This window comes from Malaclemys terrapin, chromosome 8 (assembly GCF_027887155.1).
Source record: "Malaclemys terrapin pileata isolate rMalTer1 chromosome 8, rMalTer1.hap1, whole genome shotgun sequence".
Classification (NCBI taxonomy): Eukaryota; Metazoa; Chordata; order Testudines; family Emydidae; genus Malaclemys; species Malaclemys terrapin.
The window spans coordinates 24040929-24065908 of NC_071512.1; the positions used below are offsets into that span (position 1 = coordinate 24040929).

Here is a 24980-nt window from a genome sequence, read left to right on the forward strand (position 1 = left end):
ATCATAGGTGTTAGAATAATAATATTCCCAGCTACCTTTATCTCTTATTATTTTTATTGGTTTTTATTAGCAGGAAGGAGAGGGTTATGTTTCCTATATCTCAGAGCCTTTACTGGGGTTCACTGACTGAAATGGGAGGGGTTCTCTCCTCTCCATTAAGTAGTACATGATTAGGTCCCTGTTTCATATGAGTGGACCTAAGCATTGCTCTATTATTAGAACTGATTACTTTGATCTAGCAGTCTTCCAAGGGGTGGGGGGTTTAAGCTGACTATTACATTGGAAGGCAATATGGACTCTGTGTGGTTCATCCACTGACAGAAAGCTAGACCTCTCTTTCTCTTATTCTTTTCTATTTCCATCTGGAACCGTATCTGAGCATGCTCCCCTTCATCTCCTATTCTATCTTCCCTTTGCATAGCTGCATGAGGGCCAGCCACAAGTGCAGTTCCTGCACTTGGGGTAGGGAGGAAGGTGCACACACTGGGGCCGCTGCATTCGTTCACACTTAGGGGTGCAGTCCACCCAAAAGGTGGCAGGGAGGAAGTGGCCATGAGCTGTCCCCATTCCCTCCATACTAGCTCAGGAACACAAAGAATAACAAGAAATACCTCGGAAGGGGTAGCAATGGGTATGCTCCCACTGCGTACCAGAGAACTGCTCTGAGGCAGAACTTTTCCCCTGGCTCCAAAGACAAAGGGTATCTCCACACCACTCTTCACTCTGGGCTGCAGAGTTTGCAGAGTTTGTCCCAGAATAATTACTGTCCAACATTCCTAGTGCATTTTGGGTACCATATTGTTAAAAATATCTGACATTTCTAACCACACAGAATTTTGTGAGAGACAGCAAGTTTCAAAATGCGGTCTGTTTTCTGCATTCATTCCCTACCCAATACGGATATCACATGGCTTTATTCAATAAGAATAATTAAGTTCTTGGGGATTATCCACTAACTGGTGCTACAGAAATGCCAAATATTGGTAATGTTCCATCTGATTAAACTATATATCAGCTTTAGAGCCCAGATCCTTAAATGTATGTATTTAGGCCTTGCTGTGCTCAACAATGCAACACCTAACTAATTTAGGAACCTAAATCTTATTTTCAAAAGGCATTTAGGCACTTAGGAGGATTTAGGCATTGGGCATTTAGACTCTTAAGTGCCTAAATCCCTTTTGAAAATGAGATTTAGGCTCCTCAGATTAGTATTACAATGCTGAGAGCTGCAAAATGTAACTGTGAATGGGAAATTGTCATTGAGCAGCTCTGTTTCCAGTGGGGTCCCACAGATCAGTTCTTGACCCTATGTTATTTAAAATCTTTATCAACGACCAGGAAGAAAACATAAAATCATCACTGATAGTTTTCCGAGGATACAAAAATTGGGGGATTGGTAAATAATTAAGAGGGCAGGTCACTGATTCAGAGAGATCTAGATTGATTGATAAATTGGACTCAAGCAACAATATGCATTTTAATACAGCTAAACGTAAATACATCTGACAACAAAGAATGGAGGCAATATTTACAGGATGGAGGAGTCAATCCTGGGAAGCAGTCACTCTGAAAAACGTTTGGGAGTCATGGTGAAAAGCAAGGCTTTTGACACAGTCCCACATGGCATTCTGATAAGTAGGCTGGAGAAATGTGGGCTCTACAGAATTACCATTAAGTGGATATATAATTGGCTAAACAACCACAAACAAAGGAGTATGGAATGTCGTCGGATTGGAGAGAGGTCTCAAATGTAGATCCACAGGGATCTGTTCTGGGTCCAGTGTTGTTTAACATCATTAACAACAATCTGGATGTAGGTATAGAGAGCATATTGATCAAGTTTGCAGATGACACAACGCTGGGAGGGCTGCCAATACTTTGGAGAATAGAGCTAAAATTCAGAGGGATCTTGAAACATTGGAGAACTGGTCTACGGACAACAAAATGAAATTCAACAAAGACAAATGTAAGATGCTACACAAATGTAAGATGCATTAACGGAAGCATTGCATGCAAGTCACAGGAGGTGATAGTACCGCTTTACTTGGTGCTGGTTAGGCTTCAGCTGGAGTACTGTGTCCAGTTTTGGTTACTGGTGTATAGAAAGGATGTAGAGCAATGGTCTCCAACCTTTTTAGGCCCAAGATCACTTTTTGAATTTAAGGGCAACCCAGGATCTACCCCCACACCTTCCCCGAGGGCCCATCCCTTCCCTAAAGTCCTGCCCTGCTTGCTCCATTCCCCCCAATCTCCATCGCTCGCTGTCCCCCACCCTCACTCACTTTCACCAGGCTGGGGCAGGAGGTTGGGGTTCGTGAGGGGTTTTTAATGTGGGATTGGGGGTCTGGGCTGGGCCTGGGGCAGGGGGTTGAGATGCAGGAGGGGCTGAGGGGTGCAAGCTCTAGGAGGGAGTTTGGGTGCAGGAGGGAACTTCAGGATGGGGCAGAGTGTTGGGGTGCAGGAGGGGGTATGGGATGCTGGCTGTGGGAGGGGGTCAGGGCTGGGACATGGGGTTGGGGTGCAGGAGGGGGTACAGGTGCTGGCTCTAGGTGGGGGACTCAGGGTGGGGCTTGGGGTGTAGGAGGGTGTATGGAGTGCTGGCTCCAGGATGGGGTGCGGCCTGCCGCTGAGGAGCACTTACCTCCAGTGGCTCCCAGTTGGTGGCAGGTGCAGTGAGGCTAAGGCAGGCTCCCTGCCTACCCGGGTCCCACACTGCTCCCGGAAAGGGCCAACATGCCCATGCAGCCCCGGGGGATGGCGGAGGGCATGTGGCTCCATGCACTGCCCCTCTCTGCAAGCACCACCCCCACAGCTCTCCCAGCCAATGGGAGTTGTGGGGGCGGTGCTTGTAGGCAGGAGCAGTGCGCAGGGGGAGACCTTCCAGGAGCAGTGTGGGGCCAGAGTAGGCAGGGAGTCTGTCTTAGCAGCAGCCACACTGCAATGCCAGAGATCGCGATCGACTGGGAGATCCTCTAGGATCAACCAGTCGATCACAATGGACCGGATGGTGACCACTGATGTAGAGGAACTGGAAAGGATCCAGAGGTGAGTGACAAAAATGATCAAAGGAATGGAATGCAAGCCATATGAGCAAAGACTGAAGGAACTTGATATGTTTAGTTTGGAAAAGAGAGGAATAAGGGGGGAATAGGATAGTGGTCTTCAGATACTTGAAAGGCTGCCATAAAAAAGATGGAGAAAAGTTATTCTCTTTTGCTACAGAAGGCAGGACAAGAGCAATGTGTTCAAACTACAGCATAGAAGATTTAGATTAAATCACAGGGGAAAAAAACTTCCTAACTGTAAGAACAGTCGGACAATGGAACAGACTGCCTTGGGAGGTTGTGGAAGCTTCTTCACGGGAGGTTTTCAAAAGGAGTCTGAATAGCCATCTCTCTTGGATGGTTTAGAAACAACAAATCCTGCATCTTGGCAGGGGGGTTAGACTAGATGACTCTTGCGGTATCTACTAGCCCTATGATTCTATGGTGGATAATCAGCTGAATATAGGCTTCCAGTCTGATGCCGTGGCCAAAAGAACTGATGCAATCCTGGGATGCATAAACAGGAGAGTCTCAAGTAGGAGTAGAGAGGTTATTTCACCTCTGTGTTTGGCACTGGTGCAACTGCTGCTGGAATACTGCGTCCAGTTCTGATGTCCACAATTCAAGAACGTTGATCAATTGGAAATAGTTTAGAGAAAAGCCATGAGAAAAATTAAAGGATTAGAAAACATGCCTTATAGTAAAGACTCAAGGAGCTCAAATCTATTTAGTTTAACAAAGAGAAGGTTAAGGGGTGCCTTCATTACAGTTTATAACAGGGGTGGATAAACCTTTTGGCCCGAGGGCCACATCTGGGAATAGAAATTGTATGGCGGGCCATGAATGCTCACAAAATTGAGGTTGGGGTGCAGGAGGGGGCAAGGGCTCCGAGGTGGGGCCAGAAATGAGGAGTTCAGGATGTGGGAGGGGGCTCCGGGCTGGGGTGGGGAAGTGGAGTGCAGGGGGGTGAGGGCTCTGGCTGGAGGTTGCAGGCTCTGGGGTAGGGCGGGGATGAGGAGTTTGGGGTGCAGGAGGATGGGAGGGGGATCAGGGCTGGGGCAGGGGGCGGGGAGAGGCTCAAGGGTGCAGGCTTCGAGTGGGCGCTTACCTCAAGCGGCTCCCAGAAGCAGTGGCATGTCCCTTCTCTGGCTCCTACGCAGAGGCGCAGCCAGGCGGCTTTGCGCGCTGCCCCGTCCGCAGGCACTGCCCCTGCAGCTCCCATTGGAACACCAGAGGGGGCCATTGGAGTGGGGCCATTGGAGTGCATAGGGGCTGGAGCAGGGCCATGGTGCCCCGGTTCAAGCACCAGAGAGGGGCCATGCCATGGCTTCTAGGAGCCGCATGGTGCGGCCCCTGACCCTGTGCCCTAGCTCAAGCACCAGAGCAGGGCAAGCCGCAGACCCCGCTCCCCAGTGGGAGCTCACAGGCCAGCTTAAAACGGCTCACGGGCCGTAGTTTGCCCACCCCTGGTTTATAAGTATCTGCATGCAAAACAAATATTTCATAATGGGCTCTTCAATCTAGCAGAGAAAGGTATGACATGATGTAATGGCTGGAAATTTAAGCTAGACAAATTTAGACTGGAAATAAGACGTACAATTTTATGAACAGTGAGAGTAATTAACCATTGGAACAATGTATTAAGGGCCGTGGTGGATTCTCCATCCCTGAGAATTTTTAAATCAAGATTCAATGTTTTTCTAAAAGATCTGCTCTAGGAATTATTTTGGGGAAGTTCTATACAGGAGATCAGACTAGATGATGACAGTGGTCCCTTCCGGACTTAGAATCTATGAAGGCCTAAATACCTTTAAAAATCTGGGCCTAAGTTAACAAGTAAAGATAAACAAAACAGGGCTTTGGAGCTGTGCTCCGGCTCTGCTCCAGCTCCAGCCAAAAACCTGCAGCTCCACTGCTCTGGAGCTGCTCCGCGCTCCAGCTCCAGGCTCTGCTCTGAAACAAAATACTGTTGATCACACTATCAAGTACAAGAGACCTGATTTTACTCTAGTCTCAATGAAACTGAAAACTAATTCCACCCAAGGGAATAGAGCTACGCTAACATGAAGCTGGCGTGACAGAAGAATTAGATACATTATTAGAGTTGGTCAAATTTTCATTTAATTTTTTTAAACAAAAAAGGTTGTTCAGAAAATATTCATTTTCAAAGAATGTTTTTTTTTAAGTTTTTGTCAAAAATAAAGTGCTTTTCAGAAAAAGCCATGAAAAATTCAGAAACCTTAAAAAAGTCAATCTTATGTTTAGTTTATAATATATACATATATATATATATGAACACACATACTATATATATGAAGGTTTAAGAATCCTGTTAAACTGAAAACTGTGGTACAGCTTTAATTATGGTTTTGCTACCCTAGAATATTAAATACTGAGTATGTTTTTATTGGGGACTACATAAATTTACTAGATTTTTCATTGTTGCAGAGCAAGAAGTTTTATCCTCCTTGTATTTTTTGTTTTTGATGGTTTTTATTTCCAAGAACCAAAAAACCCTCTGTTTTTATAACACCCCCAAACACCAAACAAAAACCCGCACCAAAACAACAACAAAAACTACTACCTAGTAACACAACACCCACCGTGGTTCCAAAGCATAATCTTAGTTTGTTCTCATGCACAAAACACAACAGGGATATTACTAACTAACCATAATGTGCCAGCAGGTAGAGACTTTTGGGTGGCATAATTGAACCTGAATATCAGACAACATAATATCAATTAAATTCCCTGCACTTACCCATGACAAATTATTCCTCTAGAGTTCACAAGGCAATACCTGGTCTGCATTAAAGTTCCAGCCGTGAAATACATTGCTTTGATTTCTGTCAGCAAAAAAACAGGATTGAATTTTGCAGTTTTCGTGTAACTGCCTCAACAATTTCATGTTGCATTAGAAATTATATGCCATTGCAGTTACAAATGCAAATTATGTGATCACCTCAAAGGGAAAGTATAATTTCATGCAGGTCACACTTTTGTTATCGACAAACATATCTAGTTGGGATCACTTTTTGTGGTGGCTAGAATAATGATTCTTTATTTCTGTAAAATACTAATCTTTACTTTGAAATGGTAGTACAAGAGGCAGTGACATGTAGTGAATTGAGCATGGAGCTTGGGATCCAAAAAAAGTTGGATCCTAATCCCAGCTCTGTTACTCACTAATTATATGGCTTTGGGAAAATCAGTGAAGCCAAACTTTTCAAAACTTGGGCCTCTAAAGTTAGGCTCTTAAAACTATCTAACTAAATGCCTTGATTTTCAGGGGAAAATCTTTAAACTATTTTCAGGTCCAACAGAGTTACTTTCAAGAACAGTAATACTCAGAGAGGTCTGGAGATCAGATACATTTGCTGAGCTAACTCACTGTTCTAACAAGTTTTATACGAAAAGCCACATTTCAAGAGGCACTTGCATGCCTAGTATCAGACAGCGTATGCACAAAAAAAAAAAAAAAATCAGCAAAAAAAAAAAAAAAAAAGGAACATAAATGCCCCCAATATTTTTCAGACCAGGATACTTACAGTTGATACTTCTAAGCAGATGTGGAGCTACTTTGCATATATTCAAGTGGCAAGCTATTTCTGCTTACATTCAAGTAAAGTAAAAATAAACAGGTACACACCACTTTTTTTTTTTAGCAGCATATCTATACAGAACAAATGAGCTAGGTGCACACTCCAAGTCATGATAGCTATAAGCTTACAACAAATGGAAATTCACCATCAATCAGTTCTAAATTCAAGCTCTCCTCCAAAGCATCAATATACTTACTCTTTTCCCCGGTCACCTCACACCCTCTTGGGAAGCTATACATTCATTGAACTCTTATTTCATTTTTCTTTTATGTATTCCTTATCCTGTATGTATTTACTTTGTAAATTTATCAACTCCCCCATGCCCTTATTTCGGCCAGTGTTTCTCCAGCCCCCACTTGCTTTCTTTCTCTATCCTGCTTTTTCTTCACTCCATCCTTTATTTTTGTGGGTGAGAGGCATTTCCTCCGATCCTCTTATTTTGCCCAGTTACTCTCAGTCACTCATAACCAAGCATTGCATTGATCTTCCCTCTGGAACCCATTCTTGCTGCTCCTTCAGTCAGCCTGAAATGGTTAATACAAGCCACGTATGAGCCAGTGGCTGAGTGCATTGCCTCTGCAGCACTCCAAACAAAGAAAGCAAAGGACTTTGCTTGTTCCCTGAACTCTGACAGGCTGCCATCTAACCACCAGTCCAGTTTCTGCTTGTCTCTGCTCCCCTTTCCTTTTTATCTCATATCCTGCTTCTCTAGGCCTCAGTTCCATCCTCATCCCTTTGCTCTCTTTTGGGAATCCATGTATTAGTCTCTGAAAAAGGGTGTGCGTTTAGTCCTCATTAAACAAACACGTAAGAGGCTTTCCAACCATGGCTACTTCACATCATGCTGTGTCATCTTGGCTTTCCACCATCCTTCTTTCAAGCCACCAAGGCAGCTGAAGCAGCCTCCAATTTGTGTAACATGCTCTTCTCTCTCAACCTCCCAAACTTGTGAAGATTCAGTCTGTTCCTTGAAGCATTGCTGTTACAATAAACACACCCCATACTGTGTTTGGGGCAAGGACGGGGTAGTGTGGCACATTGTGCAGTTCAGCATATAGTATGTAAATAATAAATATTGTTAATCACAACCACTCATTCTGACCTGCTACAGTCAAACATGCCGAGACTGAACATGACATCATTCATAAGAAAACAAAGGAATTGGATACCTGCTCTTCATTGCAGTAATGAGTGCCAAGAGCAATTTAAATTTTGTTGCACAGTACAAGGATGGATGCTAACTACAACGTTCATAAAGCAACAACCACAAACCATCCATATCACTTGTAAGTAGGTCAGCAAAACTACCCTTATAATAGCTGTCTATATTGATTCCTTTCCCTTCTTGGATCCAGATGTAAAGAGGCTTTTTGTTGGTGGTAGGGGTTTTTTGTTTTTGTTTGTTTTTGTTTCTATTAATTAAACAGAGGCAGATCCACAGTAATTAAGACTGAAGTCTTTCATTTAACAAAGTACAGAAAAGACAACATGGATTATACATGTCCCCACATTGTTCAACGTGCCTAGAAAGCAATATCTGGAAGGCCACCACAAGCGGGTAATTGAATCCCCAGATCGATTGGATCCTAGATGTCTTTGCTGAGACTGACAACAAGAGCACCAATAATTAGAGGCATTTGTGATGTGGACATATGAACTTATTTCACACAGGACTCTGAATACTCCTATGATAATAACTACTTTTCATCACTAACACTCTGGGCTAAGGGGAAAAAAAAGATTCAGAACAAGAACCCAAGATGTTTGTAGAAACAAAGTTAAACTCCATCTGTTTTAGTTCAGTACATGCTGAGGGCAGGGCAACATCTGAGAGATTTGAGTAGGAAGTTTGTCACACTGTAATGCAGGAACACTCCAATCATTTCAGGTCATTAAAACTACAAAGCTGGTAAATTGCCATTTTCAGGAACTGTTTTCAACAAAAAATAATTGTTGAGCTTTCCTATGGTACAATTAGGCTGTTCCATTGTTTTATCATGACACCATTGAGAACACATTTAGCACCATAACCACCTAATATCACATATAATAACATAAAAGACAGAGAAGAAACATTTCAAGTCCAACAGCACCTCAGGAAAATGGAGAAAATTCTCTACCATCCAAAGAAAGTGCAGCCCATTCTGAGCAGCTCATCCCAAAAATGATTTATAAAATGGAGCATCTGGCTTTTTAAAATAATGAATTTACCAGTTGCACCCACCTTCTTTTTTTCCCCTAACCTCCATTTGATATTTTCTATTTCAAATCCTTTACGGAAGCACTCCTGAAAATGACACTTAATCCAGAAAGTTTATTCAAAAAAGCTTGTATATCTTCATATGTTATTAAAACAAACATCTTACAATGTTATTAAAAACAACACTTAATCCTCAAAGTTTATCCAAAAAGGCTTTTATAGTCTTATCTGTTATTAAAACATTTAAGAAGACATTGTTTGCAATATGTCAGCAGTTGAGCCAGACGGGTAGTGAAGATCTATGTACAGTACTTTTCAGTTTGAAACTGATTTAAAAATGTAGTTAAAAATGGATGACACTGACCTGAGACCATAGAGGACTGTTCCATCTGGATGCAAACGAATCATTCTGTTCTTCACAGTGACCCCATGTACAAATGATTTCTTGTCATTCAAGAAGTAGGTATCAGGAACCCAAAGCTGATCAGCTACTCTATTGTCCAGTGTAAGATTTAAAGGTATTACATTATATGACAGCCTCTTATCCCTCCACGCTTGCTGAAAGTACATTGTCAAAGTATAGTCCTGCAATATTAAAAACAGAATCATTATTTGCACTGAAACGTAGGCATATACCGCAAATATATTAAAATGCAGCTTAAACTGGCAGCATTTGCGCACAGAAACTTCAGCTTTGTATTTTCACAGGTTGTTTATTTATGTGTATATATAGAGGAAAAGACTACGTACATTCTTAATAATAGGGATTGGAATACAGGTAGACTGGGGTATTACCAAAAGTTATTGAAATGAATTTGAGGGCCTATTAAAAATTTTAACCCTTTTTAACACTGCTGTTTAAAATCTCTCTACAATTTATGGAACATATACTCAAGGAGTTCTACAAGTCTTTGTGTTCTAGAACACAGGAAATTCTGAGATTCCAAAACATGGAATCTGAGCCAAATTATGTGTTGACTTTTTATCCCACAATCTCTGCTGAATTCAATGGTGTAACAAGGAATGTGTGTCAACTCAGAATCAGGCCCTGTATCTCTTCCTAAAAATACACCCAGCCCTTTTCACATTCTTTTCTACATGAAATATGCTTGTGACCCTGTTAGTTTTCATTAAGGGCACTAAAACAACAAGAAAGACTCCTAGCCCCAATTTCAAAGAATCTTATTTATATCAGGGTGGATAAAAATCAATGATTAAAAAAAATCAGATTTTTTTTATTTAAATCAGATTTTTTTGATAAAATGCTTTTTGAGGAAAAACCCTATCTAAAGATAGTTTTAATTAAGATACATTGTAGCTCAAAGATATCTCATCATGGAATAGGGATTATACATTCTAATTCTATAGTATGAGACAATATATTCATGTAATGTTTAAGAAAAATTTTGTAAATGGAGTTTCAATAGTTCATGAATTAGGGACCCAATCTGATGGGGTTCCAGGGGCTTCTGTATAGATTATTTAGGATAATCTTTCTATCTACCCAATGGGACTCGGTGCTCAGACTCTAGAAGATACCATTAGAGATGCTTAATTGTGCAGTTCTTAAACTGTAGATTTGTCTCCAGAGACAACATGCTTGTTAACAGCAAAAATGTTTTTAAATAAATACATATATAGAGGTGAGAAATAACAGACCTCTACCCTACCGTCCCTCTGCAAATTTGTATACACAGAGTCAATCCCTTACCTCTCTCTAAAAGTGCAAAGTTTCAAAAAGTTCAATGAATAGAAGATTGTTGGGGACAGAATAGATCTGGACAAGGAGAAGTCTGGATATAAATGTGAGAAGGGAGGGACAGGCAGTAGAAACAAAAGTGAAACTGTTTTGAGCAACATATTCCAGAAGTCTTGAGGTCTTTCTGAGTGTAGCCTTCATTGATTTGAGATCTACCATATCATTCTCTCACTGGAAGGGAAAAACTATAATGGCAGCAGGCCATAAAAGAGACTCAGTTTGGGAATATTTTAATGAAGTTCCTCTACCTCTGGGTAAGACAAGCATGCGTGCAAATGCAAACAGTGCAACAAAGAAATGCAAGGCCTGGTTTCCCAAATGAACAACATCATGAGAAGTGTTCCTTCTCAGGAGGAAGCTGCATTGAAGATGATGAAAGGAACATGTCTGAATATGCAGGATCTTCAGGTTGGTAAACTTTTTTATTTCATACTTTTCTTAAGGACTGCCTGTCTTCCTTCTGGACTATTCTTGAATTCTCATGTTTGAGCAAAAAATATAGTTGTTACTCTATGGTACTATCATTTTAGATGCAGTTGTGATAAAAATAAATAGCTGAAATAGGCAGATCTTCCTTTTACAATTTCACCTTTAAAGTAGTACTGAGTGTCAGTGAATGCAATGAGTAATACTAAATGAGCAGTATGGTAATAATAATTAAAGAACTGCATTGACTTATTTTGTTTAGGAGAATCCATCCTCAACATACAGGATTCTGAAGACTATTCACCTTCAAGATCACCATCATTTTCTATAGTTTCAGAGTTATCTGCCAATGATAGTGTTTCACATCATGTATGTCACAAAGCCACAGTAGCAAAAAGAAAAAAAAATCTCCATCATCCAGAAACAACCATAGATAAATTTGCGATAAGAACCAGCAGATTACAAAAAGAGGCAATTGATGAAAAAATTGCCCGGTTTCTTTATGCAACAAACTCTCCTTTCTGTATGATTGAGAACCCACACTTCATTAACATGGTTCAGTCATTAAGACCAGAATACAGTCCACCCAACAGAGCAGATGTCGCAGGCAAATTGCTGGATAAAGTGTATGAAAAATAAATTGAGCAGTGTGCAAAAGGTCTAGAGGGTGAAATTGTTAGCCTGAGTCTTGATGGGTGAAGCAATGTCCACGATGATCCTGTTGTATGTGCTTGCGTGACAATAGAAGAAGGGAATGTCTTCCTTGCAGAAACAATTGATACATCAGGAAATGCACATACAGCAGAATACTTACATGAAGTAGCAGTAAAAGCTATAACAAATTGTGAAGAAAAATTCAAATGTCTAGTACACAGCTTGGTCACAGACAATGCCGCAAATGTATCCAAGATCAGAAGAAATTTAGAAGAGAGTGAAGAGAGTCCCAACCTAATAAAACACAGTTGCAGTGCTCATTTGATGCACCTCCTAACCAAAGACTTCAGTGTTCCAGAAATAAAGACTAATGTTGAAATTGCAAAATACTTCCATAAAAACCACTTTGCAGCAGCTGCTCTGAAAAAAGTGGGAGGAACCAAGCTAACTCTCCCACAAGACGTGCGATGGAACTCAGTAGTGGGCTGTTTTGAGCACTATATCAAGAACTGGCCTAATCTGATGACAGTTTGTGAACAAAATAGTGAAAAAATAGATGGCACTGTTACAGCGAAAGTTCTCAACATTGAACTTAAGAGAAATGTTGAACACATGCTGAGTACCCTGAAGCCTATTTCTGTAGCCCTGAACAAAAAAATAGCTATTTTATTGCTGACGCTGTTGAAATTTGGAAGGAACTGAGCAAGATCTTAAAAAGAGAAATATGCAATGACAGAGTTAAATTACAAGCATTAAAAAAATGAATGGGACAAGCACTATCTCCAGCTCATTTTCTTGCAAATATTCTCAATACTTGGTACCAGGGTCAAACCTTAACTGCTGAAGAAGCGGAGTTGGCTATGACATGGACATCCAGCAATCATCCCTCCATAATGCCAACTATAATAAACTTCAGAACTAAGGGTGAACCATTCAAACACTATATGTTTGCTGATGATGTTTTAAAGAAAGTCACACCAGTGAATTGGTAGAAGTCACTTAAGCACTTGGATTCAGAGACTGTTGAAGTGATAATCTCACTTTTAACAGCAGTAGCTTCTTCTGCCTTTGTAGAAAGAACATTTTCCTCCTTTGGACTAATTCATTCCAAACTGAGAAATCATTTGGGACCTGAAAAAGCAGGAAAGCTTGTTTTTCCTTTTCCAGATTATGAACAAACAGGAAAATGAAGGTGAAGACGACTGAGTTAGCTGCAGAAGCCAATATTAAGTTGTTCATGTTGACCTGGCTGACATAGTTGATTTAATTTTTGTTTTGTTTTTTTAAATATTTCATTTAACTATTTTAGTTAAAAACAATTTTAACAAAAACAAACCTGATTTTAAAAAACTTGAATGTTTAACTAAATTCAAAAATTCATATGCTTATTTTGTTAAAATATTATATGTTTGCTGTTGAAGAAAAAAATCCAGAATACATAACGTTGTTGTTTTAGTTAAATAAAATAATTTAGATGTTTGTCTGGTGATGTTCTCCTCCTAATACAGCATGGCAAGAAAATCCTCCAAATATTAATGATTAACCTGTTGAATTGGAGATCATTCACCTCCCAAAGACTTCATAAATATCTGCTTCAATTACCTTTGGTAAATGAAATAACCAAACAATCATTCATTTTCTGATATAGCTGTAAAACTAATCTGAAAAGTTTTCAAAATAAATCACTTTAAAAATGTGTAGTGTGTACCTTCTAAAAAAAAATCTATCTCTGAGTTGTGAAGGATATGTATTAAGGTTATAACAACCAACAAGAATGCACTTTTATATAGAAATCCATGATTAAATCGAGTCTTCCTGACTCGTGATTTAAATCAAATCTGATTTATATATTTAATGTTATGGATTGAGTAAGTCCCATTTAGTTCAATGGGACTATTCGTAGTGTATAACATTACACACATGTATATATGTCTTTGCAGGTTTAGGAACCAACTGACTTTGAATCAGGCTCTTTATGAATATTTTGGTGCTGTGCTGGTCTTTTGATAATTGAGCAGAGAATATACTTGTAAGTGTATCACTAATATTGTTAAACACAAGAGGAACTATATTAAGTATATATTGTATATTATATTAAACATAAAACTTTTCACTCCATAGACAATACCAAGTACAGATACACAGTCTCTCTCTGACTGTCCATGGAACAATGACTGTAAAATAATGCCAGAGACAGGCAGCCTTCATTTTCAAACGACCAGAAGAGGCACAATGACATAACTTTAATTTTCGATGAGATCAGAAGAAGGCTCACAGTGTTTTGTTTGAGTATTCCCGTTTAATTGCTTTTTGACAATTGTTAGCATAAGAAATATGATTATTGTCCCTTTTAGCAGATGCAGTCAATAAAGCTGCTTTGATTATGAACACCCAGTCAGAGAATTTATTATTTTCTGAGAGCTTGTATCTATCCGTCAGCCTGAGAAAAGATTCATATGCCCTAAACTATCTTATTTTGAATAAGTGATTGTTTACTGTGACTGTGCCTCACATGTTAAGTTTCACCTTCTGTCTGCTAATACAGAGAAACTTAGACATACACTTAGACAAACACAAGTTACTCTGCAAACTGCTATACTAATTCCCAATTAATTCACTTTGTAGCTACACTTCACAGCTATTGTCCAGATGGCAAGAGACTACGGTTGAGAATGGAAACTAGTACCACAGTAGACAGATGAAAGAATTACATTTTTTCACCCCAGCTGAAACTCCCTAGTAAAGTTTTCTGTAACTTAGCAGCACTGAAATTAACCTCTCTCAGGATTGTCAAGGGTGCATGAGATTTCACTTTTGAAATACTCACAGATACACTCTATGACAGAACAGGCAAGAATAATTCCTCACAAAACACAAAAATGGAGGTCTATTAACATTTTCCCATCTCCCACACTTGCCACCTCCAATGTTACTGTTTAAGGGATAAGCTTTCAAAGGACACGTGAAAATACACTTGTGATGTAGGCACTCCCGAAAGCTCACATTTAAAAAAAAATACTTTGCATTTCTAGAAATCCCACCTCCAAATGGGGAAACAGACAAAGAAGTTAACTGACTTCTTCAGCATTATATAGCAAATCCAGGGCAGAACTGTAAATGAAACCCTAATCTGACTTCCTGATTCCTAATCCCTGGCCTGACACATTAGACCAGACTTTTTCCTCTGCTAATCTTTTCACGCAGGGATCAGATTTGTGGGTGCAATTATTGACTTGATTATGAAAACAGGTCAACATGCAAATACATGCATTTTGAAGATATGACAGGAACAGTTTTTTGCTTTTTTCCAACCTCCATTTCCACTTACTGAACTAGTGGAATGATACTTAAAACACAATATTTGAAAGTTGGCTGATCCTGCTTCTCTTGCAGTGCACAAGTCAATGTATTTGAGGTAGGATAAACTTACTTTTTTTGTAAAGAGAAAGAAACATTCTCTATAGCACAGAAACTCTCTTTGAATGAATGATTACATTCCTGTTCCCAGTAGAGTCCATCAAGGAGAGTTTTTAAATGCTTTTTTTAGTCTTTCTTTCCATCTGGTTAAAAGCATGCTCTGAGTCAGAATGATATTAATAGCCTTGCTTTCCCTTCCATATATAACGGAATAGTGAAACTTTCATACAGTCCTCTTCTCTCTGCATTCTACATTTAAAGGTGAACAGACCTTTTAACCTAAAATCTTAGTTAAGGGTGTTACATTTCTCCTGTTGCTGGAATCACATACACCTAAACAAAACAAGAAATATTTTCCTGTGCACCCTTCATTGCTTTGGTTGGTAGGAAGTCACCTAATATTAATAGATACATGCATTCCTGTATTGAGGACCATGCAAGTAGGTAAGTGAAGAAGGAATTTTCAACCATTATAAAATGTGTTTCCCTTTAAAAATGTTAAACCTATCCGTACAGTCTGTTAATGATATTACATGTGAAAAAGCCTTTTTAAAAAAAATAAAATGTGTTTCTTAGTTCACCATAAAAGATTCAGATCCTTAAAAACAGGATTGCAGTATCCTGTTAACTATTTTATTCTTCGGTCTACTACCAGATCTGCAAAATTTGTTCCATAACCAGACATCAAAAGCTGTTCAGTTATGCATTGCCAGTAAGAAAATGTATTACTCTTCATCACAGTAACATAACACCCCATTTCTAAGTTTATGAGCCATGGCTAACTCTCCTCCAATGCCCTTAGAAAATCAGGGATATTGAATTCGATGCATGTTCTAAATTATGACCTACATGTACTGATAAATCTTTCCCTGCCAATTACCTACACAACATTAACAAAGAACAACTTTCCTTCTTTATGTTCAATAGAGGAGTTGGCCTTCCTCTACTGAGTTGAAAACCTGGAATCTGACCAACTCCAAACTTCTGAAATCTTTGGAGTGGATGCTCTGATGCAGCTCATCAGAAAGACAGGACCATGCCATTTGGGGCTTGTCTACATGGTACTGCAGTGCAAATTAGAGGGGCACGTTTTCTAGTCAGTGGTTCTCAAAGCCGGACCACCGCTTGTTCAGGGAAAGCCCCAGGCGGGCCAGGCCGGTTTGTTCACCTGCCGTGTCCGCAGGTTCGACCGATCGCGGCTCCCACTGGCCGCGGTTCGCCCCTCCAGGCCAATGGGGGCTGCGGGATGCGGCGTGGGCCAAGGGATGTGCTGGCCGCCCTTCCCGCAGCCCCCAGTGGCCTGGAGGGGCGAACCACAGCCAGTGGGAGCAGCAATCAGCCAAACCTGTGGACACGGCAGATGAACAAACTGGCCCGGCCCGCTAGGGGCTTTCCCTGAACAAGCAGCGGACCGGCTTTGAGAACCAGCATTCTAGAGCACTGTAACTGCCCCGTGTAGACCTGCTGCCATGTTCTATATCAGAGGTGGGCAAACCACGGCCCGCGGGATCCTCCTGCCCGGCCCCTGAGCTCCTGGCAGGGGAGGCTTGTGCCTGGCTCCCCCCCCCCCCCGCTGTTCCCCTTCCCCTGAAGCCTCAGCTCACTGCACCGCTGGCACAACGCTTTGGGCGGCGGGGCTGCAGAGCCGCGGCACCGGCCTGATCCGGTGCTCTGTGCTGCGCCGTGGCGTGGCTGGCTCCAGCTGGGCGGTACAGCTGCCTGTCCTGGTGCTCTGGGCGGCGTGGCTGTAGTGCCGCCAGCCACCAGTGCTCCAGGCAGTGCAGTAGGGGGACAGGAAGCAGGGGGTGTTGTATAGAGGGTAGGGGAGTTCGGGGTGGTGGGTAGGGGGCGGGGGTGTGGATAGGGGTCGGGGCAGTCAGAGGGTGGGGAACAGGGGGGTTGAATGGTGGCAGGGGTCCCGGGGGGGGGTAGTCAGGAAAGAGGGAGGGTTGGATGGAGCGGTGGGGGCAGTCAGAGGCGGGAAGTCTGGAGGCGGTCAGGGGACAGGGAGAGGGAGGGGTGGATGGGGCATGGGTTCCAGGGGGGCTGTCAGGGGGTGAGAAGCAGGGGGGTCGGATAGGGGGCAGGGGCTGGGCCATCCCTGGCTGTTTGGGGAGGCACAGCCTCCCTTAACCGACCCTCCATACAATTTCGGAAACCCGATGTGGCCCTCAGGCAAAAAAGTTTGCCCACCTCCTGCTCTAAATGGTACCCAAGTGAGCATTAATATAATCCAGTTTGAAATGGGGCTATCTCAACATGAACTAGGTACCTTTTAGAGTCTGACAACAGGGTCTACACGGGACAGTTAGAGAGCAACTCTACAGTTAGAGCACTCTACAGTTCACACACACCCTACTTCGCACTGTGGCACTGTATAGAGAAGCCATAAACTGGAAGAATAGAAGCAAATCCAAATTTCAGAGAGGTTCAGATTTGGTGCTGTAGTTCAGATCTATCTCTAATCAAAAGGACTTAATTTTCCAAAAGTGACCAGTGATTTTGGATGCTCAACTTGAGACAGCTTAAAAGGGATCATTTTTAGATAGCAATGAAAATTCTCACTTTCAGAAAACCAGACCTTTTAGGGTATATTAAGTAGCATATCCAAAAATGTAGACACACCAGCTCATTAGTCACATAAGATACAATTCACAGCTCAGTAAGGAAGGAAAAAAATCTATTTTTTAAACCTGAACTGAAACAGGAGTAAGGAAATCAAATGCACAATAGAGTCTCAGTTTTAAAGAGGTCTGTCGTGTGAGCATCCCAAGGCACTTAACACTTTGAAAGAGATTACAAACATGTTCAGCTAGAAGCGATATGAAAAAGAAAAAGAGCCTTAATCTTACAGTTAATAAAGGAGTTCCCTGGTGCCCTAAGGATAGAGTTCCAAATGGCATGCAAATTCTTTGTCCTCACAGAACAAATGAGGGACAGAGAACTAGATGGAACTGGAGGACAGGAAAGAGGATTTTGATAAAAAAAAAAAAAAGAGTCCCTTCTTGAGAAATTCACATGAAATAGAGGTAAGGATTGTTAGGAGGTAAAAATGAATGTGTAGGTGAAACAGGAGCCAATGCACTTAGAAAGCCTGGCACAAAACAATAATTACAATGGGTTGAGTGAAATGTGAAACGAAGGCTCAATGAATAATCATTTCTGCCTCTGTGCATATGTGCCATATATACATAGCCAACACAGACAGAGATTATTTGTGCACATACATATACATAGACAGTGGATATCTCATCTAACTTTCATGGAGCTTGTTTTCAATCCAGTTCATCTACTGCTCCAATAAATAATTCTTAAAAAAACAAACAAAAACAGCGCTATTTTTAGAGCTGAGAGGACCTTGCAGAGTTCCAATCCTGCTAATGGATTTGTAAGGGTTAGAAATAAACCAACTTACATAGGTTTGATTTTGTTGACCTCCCTGCCTCCACATTTCATTCCCAACAAACCCTGAGCCCTACTCTTTCATGTATTAGATATCTCCATGATTCTTCTTGGATCCACTTGGGCTGCTTGGGAATACAGCGATTTCAGGGGAGGAGGGATCAAGAGAGACAGGCTGTGGGATCGGAGGCCCACCATTTCCCCCCAGATCTGCAAAGTGATCCAGTAAAGTACATAAATATATGCTCATCTTTAAGCATGTGAGCAGTACATATGAAGCCTTTTACACAGCTTTCATTACTGTCCCCTTTTTCTAGACATTTATGCTGAGTAAGCCTTTTGTTTCTGTCAAGATACTCAAAATTCATAAGAACAGCAAGTTCAAGATGAAGTTAACTTTCCTTTGTGTTAATAAAAATTCAGTGATGAGTGTATTAAAATTAGCATATATATGACTATCACACTGGGCTCAGTCATTAACTTTGTGCAAGGATATCTGGAGAAACTTTTCACTGCTGCTAATATAAATACATTAGAAGATAACACATTTCACAAATAGACCATGTTACAGTCAGCCAAGTTAATGATTGATGAATATCAGTTTGCACTATCCAAATGAAACCACTGGAGGTAATTGTGAGACATCATGGTCACAAATATCAACAACATGCAGATAACACTCTTCTCTGTTCTTTGTTCACTGGGGACACTGATAACAGTCCATCCAGCTATCTCAGGACCTGGTCAAGTTCAACAAGTGGATGAAAGGCAGCTGCTGACACAAAACTTAAGCAAGTTAAAGGCCTGGTCTACACTACCAGTTTAGTTCGAATTTAGCAGCGTTAAATCGAATTAACCCTGCACCCGTCCACACAACGAAGCCATTTACTTTGACATAAAGGGCTCTTAAAAATCGATTTCTGTACTCCTCCCCGACAAGGGGAGTAGCGCCGAAATCAACATTGCCATTTCGAATTAGTGTTAGTGTGGCCGCAATTCGATGGTATTGGTCCCCGGGAGCTATCCCACAGTGCACCATTGTAACCGCTCTGGACAGCAATCTGAACTCGGCTGCACTGGCCAGGTAGACAGGAAAAACCCCACGAACTTTTAAATTTCATTTCCTGTTTGCCCAGCATAGAGCGCTGATCAGCACAGGTGACCATGCAGTCCCGGAATCAAAAAAGAGCTCCAGCATGGATCAAACGGGAAATACTGAATCTGATCTCTGTATGGGGAGATGAATCTGTTCTATCAGAACTCCATTCCAAAAGACGAAATGCCAAAACATTTGAAAAAATCTCCAAGGCCATGATGGACAGAGGCCACAACAGGGACTCAATACAGTGCTGCGTGAAACTTAAGGAGTTGAGACAAGCGTACCAGAAAGCCAAAGAATCAAATGGACGCTCACGGAGGGAGGGGCGACTGATGAATGTAGCTATCCCACAGTTCCCGCACTCTCCGAAAACTATTAGAATTCTCGGTTGAGCTCCCAATGCCTGAAGGGTCAAAAACATTGTCGCGGGTGGTTCAGGGTACATGTCGTCAGCCCCGCCCCCCATGAAAGCAAAGGGGAAAAAAATAGTTTCTCGCTTTTTTTCACTATTACCGTATGTCTATTGGATGCTGCTGGCAGACGTGGTGCTGCAGCGCTACACAGCAGCATCCCCTTGCCTTGCCTTGCCTTGCGGACGGCAGACGGTGCAGTATGACTGGTAACCATCATCGTCGTCCCATGGGTGCTCCTAGCTGGCCTCGGTGAGGTCGGTCAGGGGCGCCTGGGCAGACATGAGTGCTCCTGGCTGGCCTTGGTGAGGTCGGTCGGGGGCGCATGGACAAAAAAGGGAATGACTCCAGGTCATTCTCTTCTTTAAGTTTTGTGTAATGGAGATTCAGTCCTGCCTGGAATATCATGCCAGCTGGAGGCTTCTGCCTCAGGCTGCTCTCCCAGTCGGTAGCACCGCGCGGTCGCACCTACCCCAGCCTACCCCTTGCTCCCAGGGCTCACAAGCAGATACTTTTTGCTGCAAATAAAAAAATAAAGCTGCCGTTTAGAACTGTCCCCCAATATATATATCCTGGGACATTTTGTATTTTACCAGTGTCAGCCAAAGGCCCACACACAAATGGAGATTCAGTCCTGCCTGTGCTTCTATCCTAGTGCTTATCACAGATTCCCATTTTCAGCTATAGGCTGAACAAGTGCAGAATGGTGGTTCACTCGACTTCGCTGTGAGCCAACCGTCCTCCCCTCCCACCTTTGATCTCTGCTTGCAGAGGCAATAAAGTCAGTGTTGTTTCAAATTCATGCATTCTTTATTACTTCATCACACAAAAGGGGGGATAACTGCCAAGGTAGCCCAGGAGGGGTGGAGGAGGAGGGAAGCAACGGGTGGGCTTGTTGTAGGGGCACCCCCTAGAATGGCATGCAGCTCATCATTTCTGCGGAATGTCTGGGGCTCTGACCCAGAGCAGCCGTTTGCCTCTCTGGTTCTTTAGTAGGCTTGCCTGATATTCTAGGCAGGACTGACTCTCCATTAGACAAAACTTAGAGAAGAGAATGACCTGGGGAGTCATTCCCATTTTTTTCCAGGCGCCCCACCAACCTCACCGAGGCCGGCCAGGAGCACCCATGACAGCAGCAGACGGTACAGTATGGCTGGTAACCATCTTTGTTAACTTACAAAGGCAAGGGGATGCTGCTGTGTAGTGCTGCAGTATCGCGTCTGTCAGCAGCATCCAGTAGACATACGGTGAAAGTGAAAAAGGGCTCCATGGTTGCTGTGCTATAGCATCTGCCCGTGCAATCCAGGGAAAAGGGCACGAAATGATTGTCTGCCGTTGCTTTCACGAAGGGAGGATTGACTGACGACATTTACCCATAACCACCCGCAACAAATTTTTGGCCCCATCAGGCATTGGGATCTCAATCCAGAATTCCGATGGGCAGGGGAGACTGCGGGAACGATGGAATAGCTATGGGATCGCTACCCACAGCGCAACACTCTGGAAGTCGACGCTGGCCTCGGTACATGGACGCACACCGCCGAATTAATGTGCTTAGTGTGGCCGCATTCACTCAACTTTACACAATCGGTTGCCAAAAATCGAATTCTGTAAATTCGGAGTAATACCGTAGTGTGGACATACCCAAAGGTGATGCTGTTGGTAGGGAGGCAGCATTTTGAAGGACTAGCCACCATCACCCCCTAATAAAGATGTCTCCCCTGAAATAGACAAATTGTTTCATAATCTTCTTCTGGACTTTCAAATAGTTACAGCTGCTGAAAAACATCTTCTATCTGTGACTGGCAAAAAGATTGTGCTCTGAACTACACCTCCACCCCGATATAATGCGACCCGATAGAACACGAATTCGGATATAACATGGTAAAGCAGTGCTCCGGGGGGGGTGGGGCTGCGCAATCCGGCGGATCAAAGCAAATTCGATATAATGCGGTTTCACCTATAACGCGGTAAGATTTTTTGGCTCCCAAGGACAGCATTATATCGGGGTAGAGGTGTATCACGTAATGACGTGGCCGCAGTAGGCAATAATGTGGTGCTTTAAGATACTTCACACACACATAATCTGATAGCAGAGGAAAAACTGCCAGTCATCACTCTGAGAGTGACCTGAAAAGAAGGAAACTCCTCCAACTCTGTACTTTCAATTATCCTCTGGTACATTTTTTAGATGAGATTAATGGTATTAAATTTAACAGAAAGATCTAATAACATGAGAACAGATATCCTCCTCTCATCAATGGAGAAGAGAGATGTATCTATCAACAGTTCTAACTAATATCCTTTCCGTTCCATGTTCTGGCCTGAAACCTGCCTGTGAAAGTGCTGGGATTTTTGTGATAGACAACTGTGATTAAATATGGCTTTTACTAGCTTTAACATTTTTGGTGCCAAAATCTATGCTCAATAAACAATCATATTACACCAGATCATCTTCTATTTAAGCCATTGTTTTGGCATGGTTTTCTCTGAGAATGCTACAAATTTTAACTGGATTCACATGAGGCAGTTAGGTATTATCATCTCCATTTTACAAATGGGTAAATTGAGGCACGGTAAGGTCATGTGACTTCTTGTATGTTCCATATCAAGTTAGAAGCATAACCAGAAACAGAATCCATCTGTCTTAGATTTCTGACCTGTGCTTTTAACCACAAGACCAGCCTTAAAGATATGTTGAATAGTCTTTAACTATTGTACCCATAGCACAATTTACCCACAAAAGCCATACATCACTATGACATGTCATAAAACGTAGCTGGAAATTGGTACAGCTAGAGTACCAGATGATCAACAGCAATAAGACTTCTGAGATGTCTACCTTAATTAACTGTCCAACTATGGGACACATGGGTGATGAGCTCTTGATAAGGGTGATCCCAATTCAAAAGACTTTAATTATCTATTTATTCTTCTGGGCTGGTAAAAAAGTCAAGGATAAACACTGTGACTTTTTCTGTTTGATCACTATATTTTTAATTAACTTTCACATCTAATAGTAAAGCATGACTCTTGTATACGCAATCAGAACACAAATGTATGTTGCATGCTTTTTAATACAAAAACTAACTAAAATATTGGGCGGGGGAGAAGGCCTTAACTTGACCCAGGCATAATCAATTAATAACTAACATTTAAAATCAAGAAGGGCCCAAGGCAGACAAGAAAGTTCCTAAATTTCAGGGATGTTGAGAACTGAAGTAGGGTTCAGCTGCAAAGAATGGATCCTGGTCTGAAGTTCTTCAGAGTTTGAGGACATTCCAATCTAGGCACAACAACGTTTAAAGCTTTATTCTTTTTCTTCTACATTCAGCAAAAACAGAACTCTCAGTAGTAAAAGCACCGACTTACATTTTTATTAGGGGACTACACAGATATTGAAACACTTTGAAAATAATACAACTGAACTATTTTAGGAGGAGAAAAATAAATGAGTATGAGGAAAATTTAATGCCATATAAATAAAACATGCAGCAACAGGAAGAAGAAGTTATTTATTTCTTCTCATTAGAAATGACTGAAGAAGAGGAGGTTACTCACCCTGTGCAGTAACTGACGTTCTTCGAGATGAGTGTCCCTGTGGGTGCTCCACTACAGGTGTTGGTGCGTCCCTGCGCCTTCGCCCGGAGATTTTTGCAGCAGTACTCATAGCGGCCACGCATGCTCAGAATCTGCCCCCCCGCTGTGACTCTAGGGTAATAGAACGCATGCGTGGCCGGTCTCCTCAGTTCCTTCTCTACCACGGAGGCCCCCCAACTCCGAAGTAGAGGGGAGGAGGGTGGGTAGTGGAGCACCCACAGGGACACTCATCTCAAAGAACGTCAGTTACTGCACAGGGTGAGTAACCTCCTCTTCTTCTTCGAGAGATGTCCCTGTGGGTGCTCCACTACAGGTGACTTAAAAGCAGTGTATCTTAAGGAGGTAGGGACTTCGGATCTGGTAGGAACGCCGTCGAGAGTACCGCCCTGCCCAAGCGTATGTCAGATAAAGGGCCTTGAATAAGGGCATAGTGTTTAACAAAAGTATGGTCAGATGACCAGGTGGCTGCTTTACAAATGTCAGCCAAGGGGACTTTGCGTAAGAACGCGATGGAGGCAGCCAGAGATCTAGTGGAGTGTGTTCTAATGCCATCTGGAGGTGCAACCCCTTTCATCTGATAGCACAGTCGGATACACTGGGAGATCCAGTTCGAGAGTCTCTGGGTAGAAATAGGCATGCCCTTGGAGCGCTCTGCAACAGAGACAAAAAGTCTAGAGGAGGTTCTAAAGGGTTTGGTTCTATCCAAATAGAATGACATGGCTCTGCAAACATCTAGTGTATGCATTGAGGCTTCAAAGGAGTTTGCATGTGGTTTCGGGAAAAAAGTCGGGAGGTGTATGGGTTCATTAATATGGAATGATGAGTGAACCTTTGGAAGAAATTTGGGATGCAATCTGAGGGTAACCTTGTCTTTAAAAAAATATCGTATATGGTGGATGAGCCATGAGAGCTGCTATTTCTCCTGCCCGTCTGGCAGAAGTAATTGCCACTAGAAACGCTGTTTTCATGGAGAGGTGTAAAAGGGAGCATGTGGCTAGGGGTTCGAAGGGTTGCTGAGTTAGGGCAGACAGTACCAGATGAAGGTCCCAGGGGGTGGTCGGTTGTTTAATGTCTGGATATAAGGTTTGTAGGCCCTTGAGGAAACGCTTCGTAGTAGCGTGAGCAAAGACAGACGTATCATCAATTTTGTCATGGAAAGTCGTAATAGCAGCTAAATGGACCCTGATGGAGCTGAAAGAAAGGCCGGATCGCTTAAGGCCCAAGAGATAGTCCAATATAAACGGAAGAGGTACCGAGGTAGGAGAAAGATGTTTGGCAGAACACCAACGTGTGAATCGTTTCCACTTTTGAAGATAGGTCTTGCGAGTAGCTTGCGTTCTGCTATGTAGGAGCACCTCCTGAACTTG

At 42.2% G+C, this 24980-nt stretch overlaps 1 protein-coding gene across 5 annotated transcripts in view; it reads right to left on the bottom strand.

Moving 5' to 3' along the window:
- GABRB2 (gamma-aminobutyric acid type A receptor subunit beta2) overlaps positions 1-24980 on the bottom strand; it is a 284019-nt gene that overhangs the window by 142622 nt on the left and 116417 nt on the right. For all 5 annotated transcript variants that reach the window (XM_054037999.1, XM_054038001.1, XM_054038002.1 and 2 more), the window contains one exon: positions 9211-9431. In XM_054037999.1, the coding sequence (XP_053893974.1) occupies positions 9211-9431 (221 nt within the window). The remainder of the gene's footprint in view (positions 1-9210; positions 9432-24980) is intronic.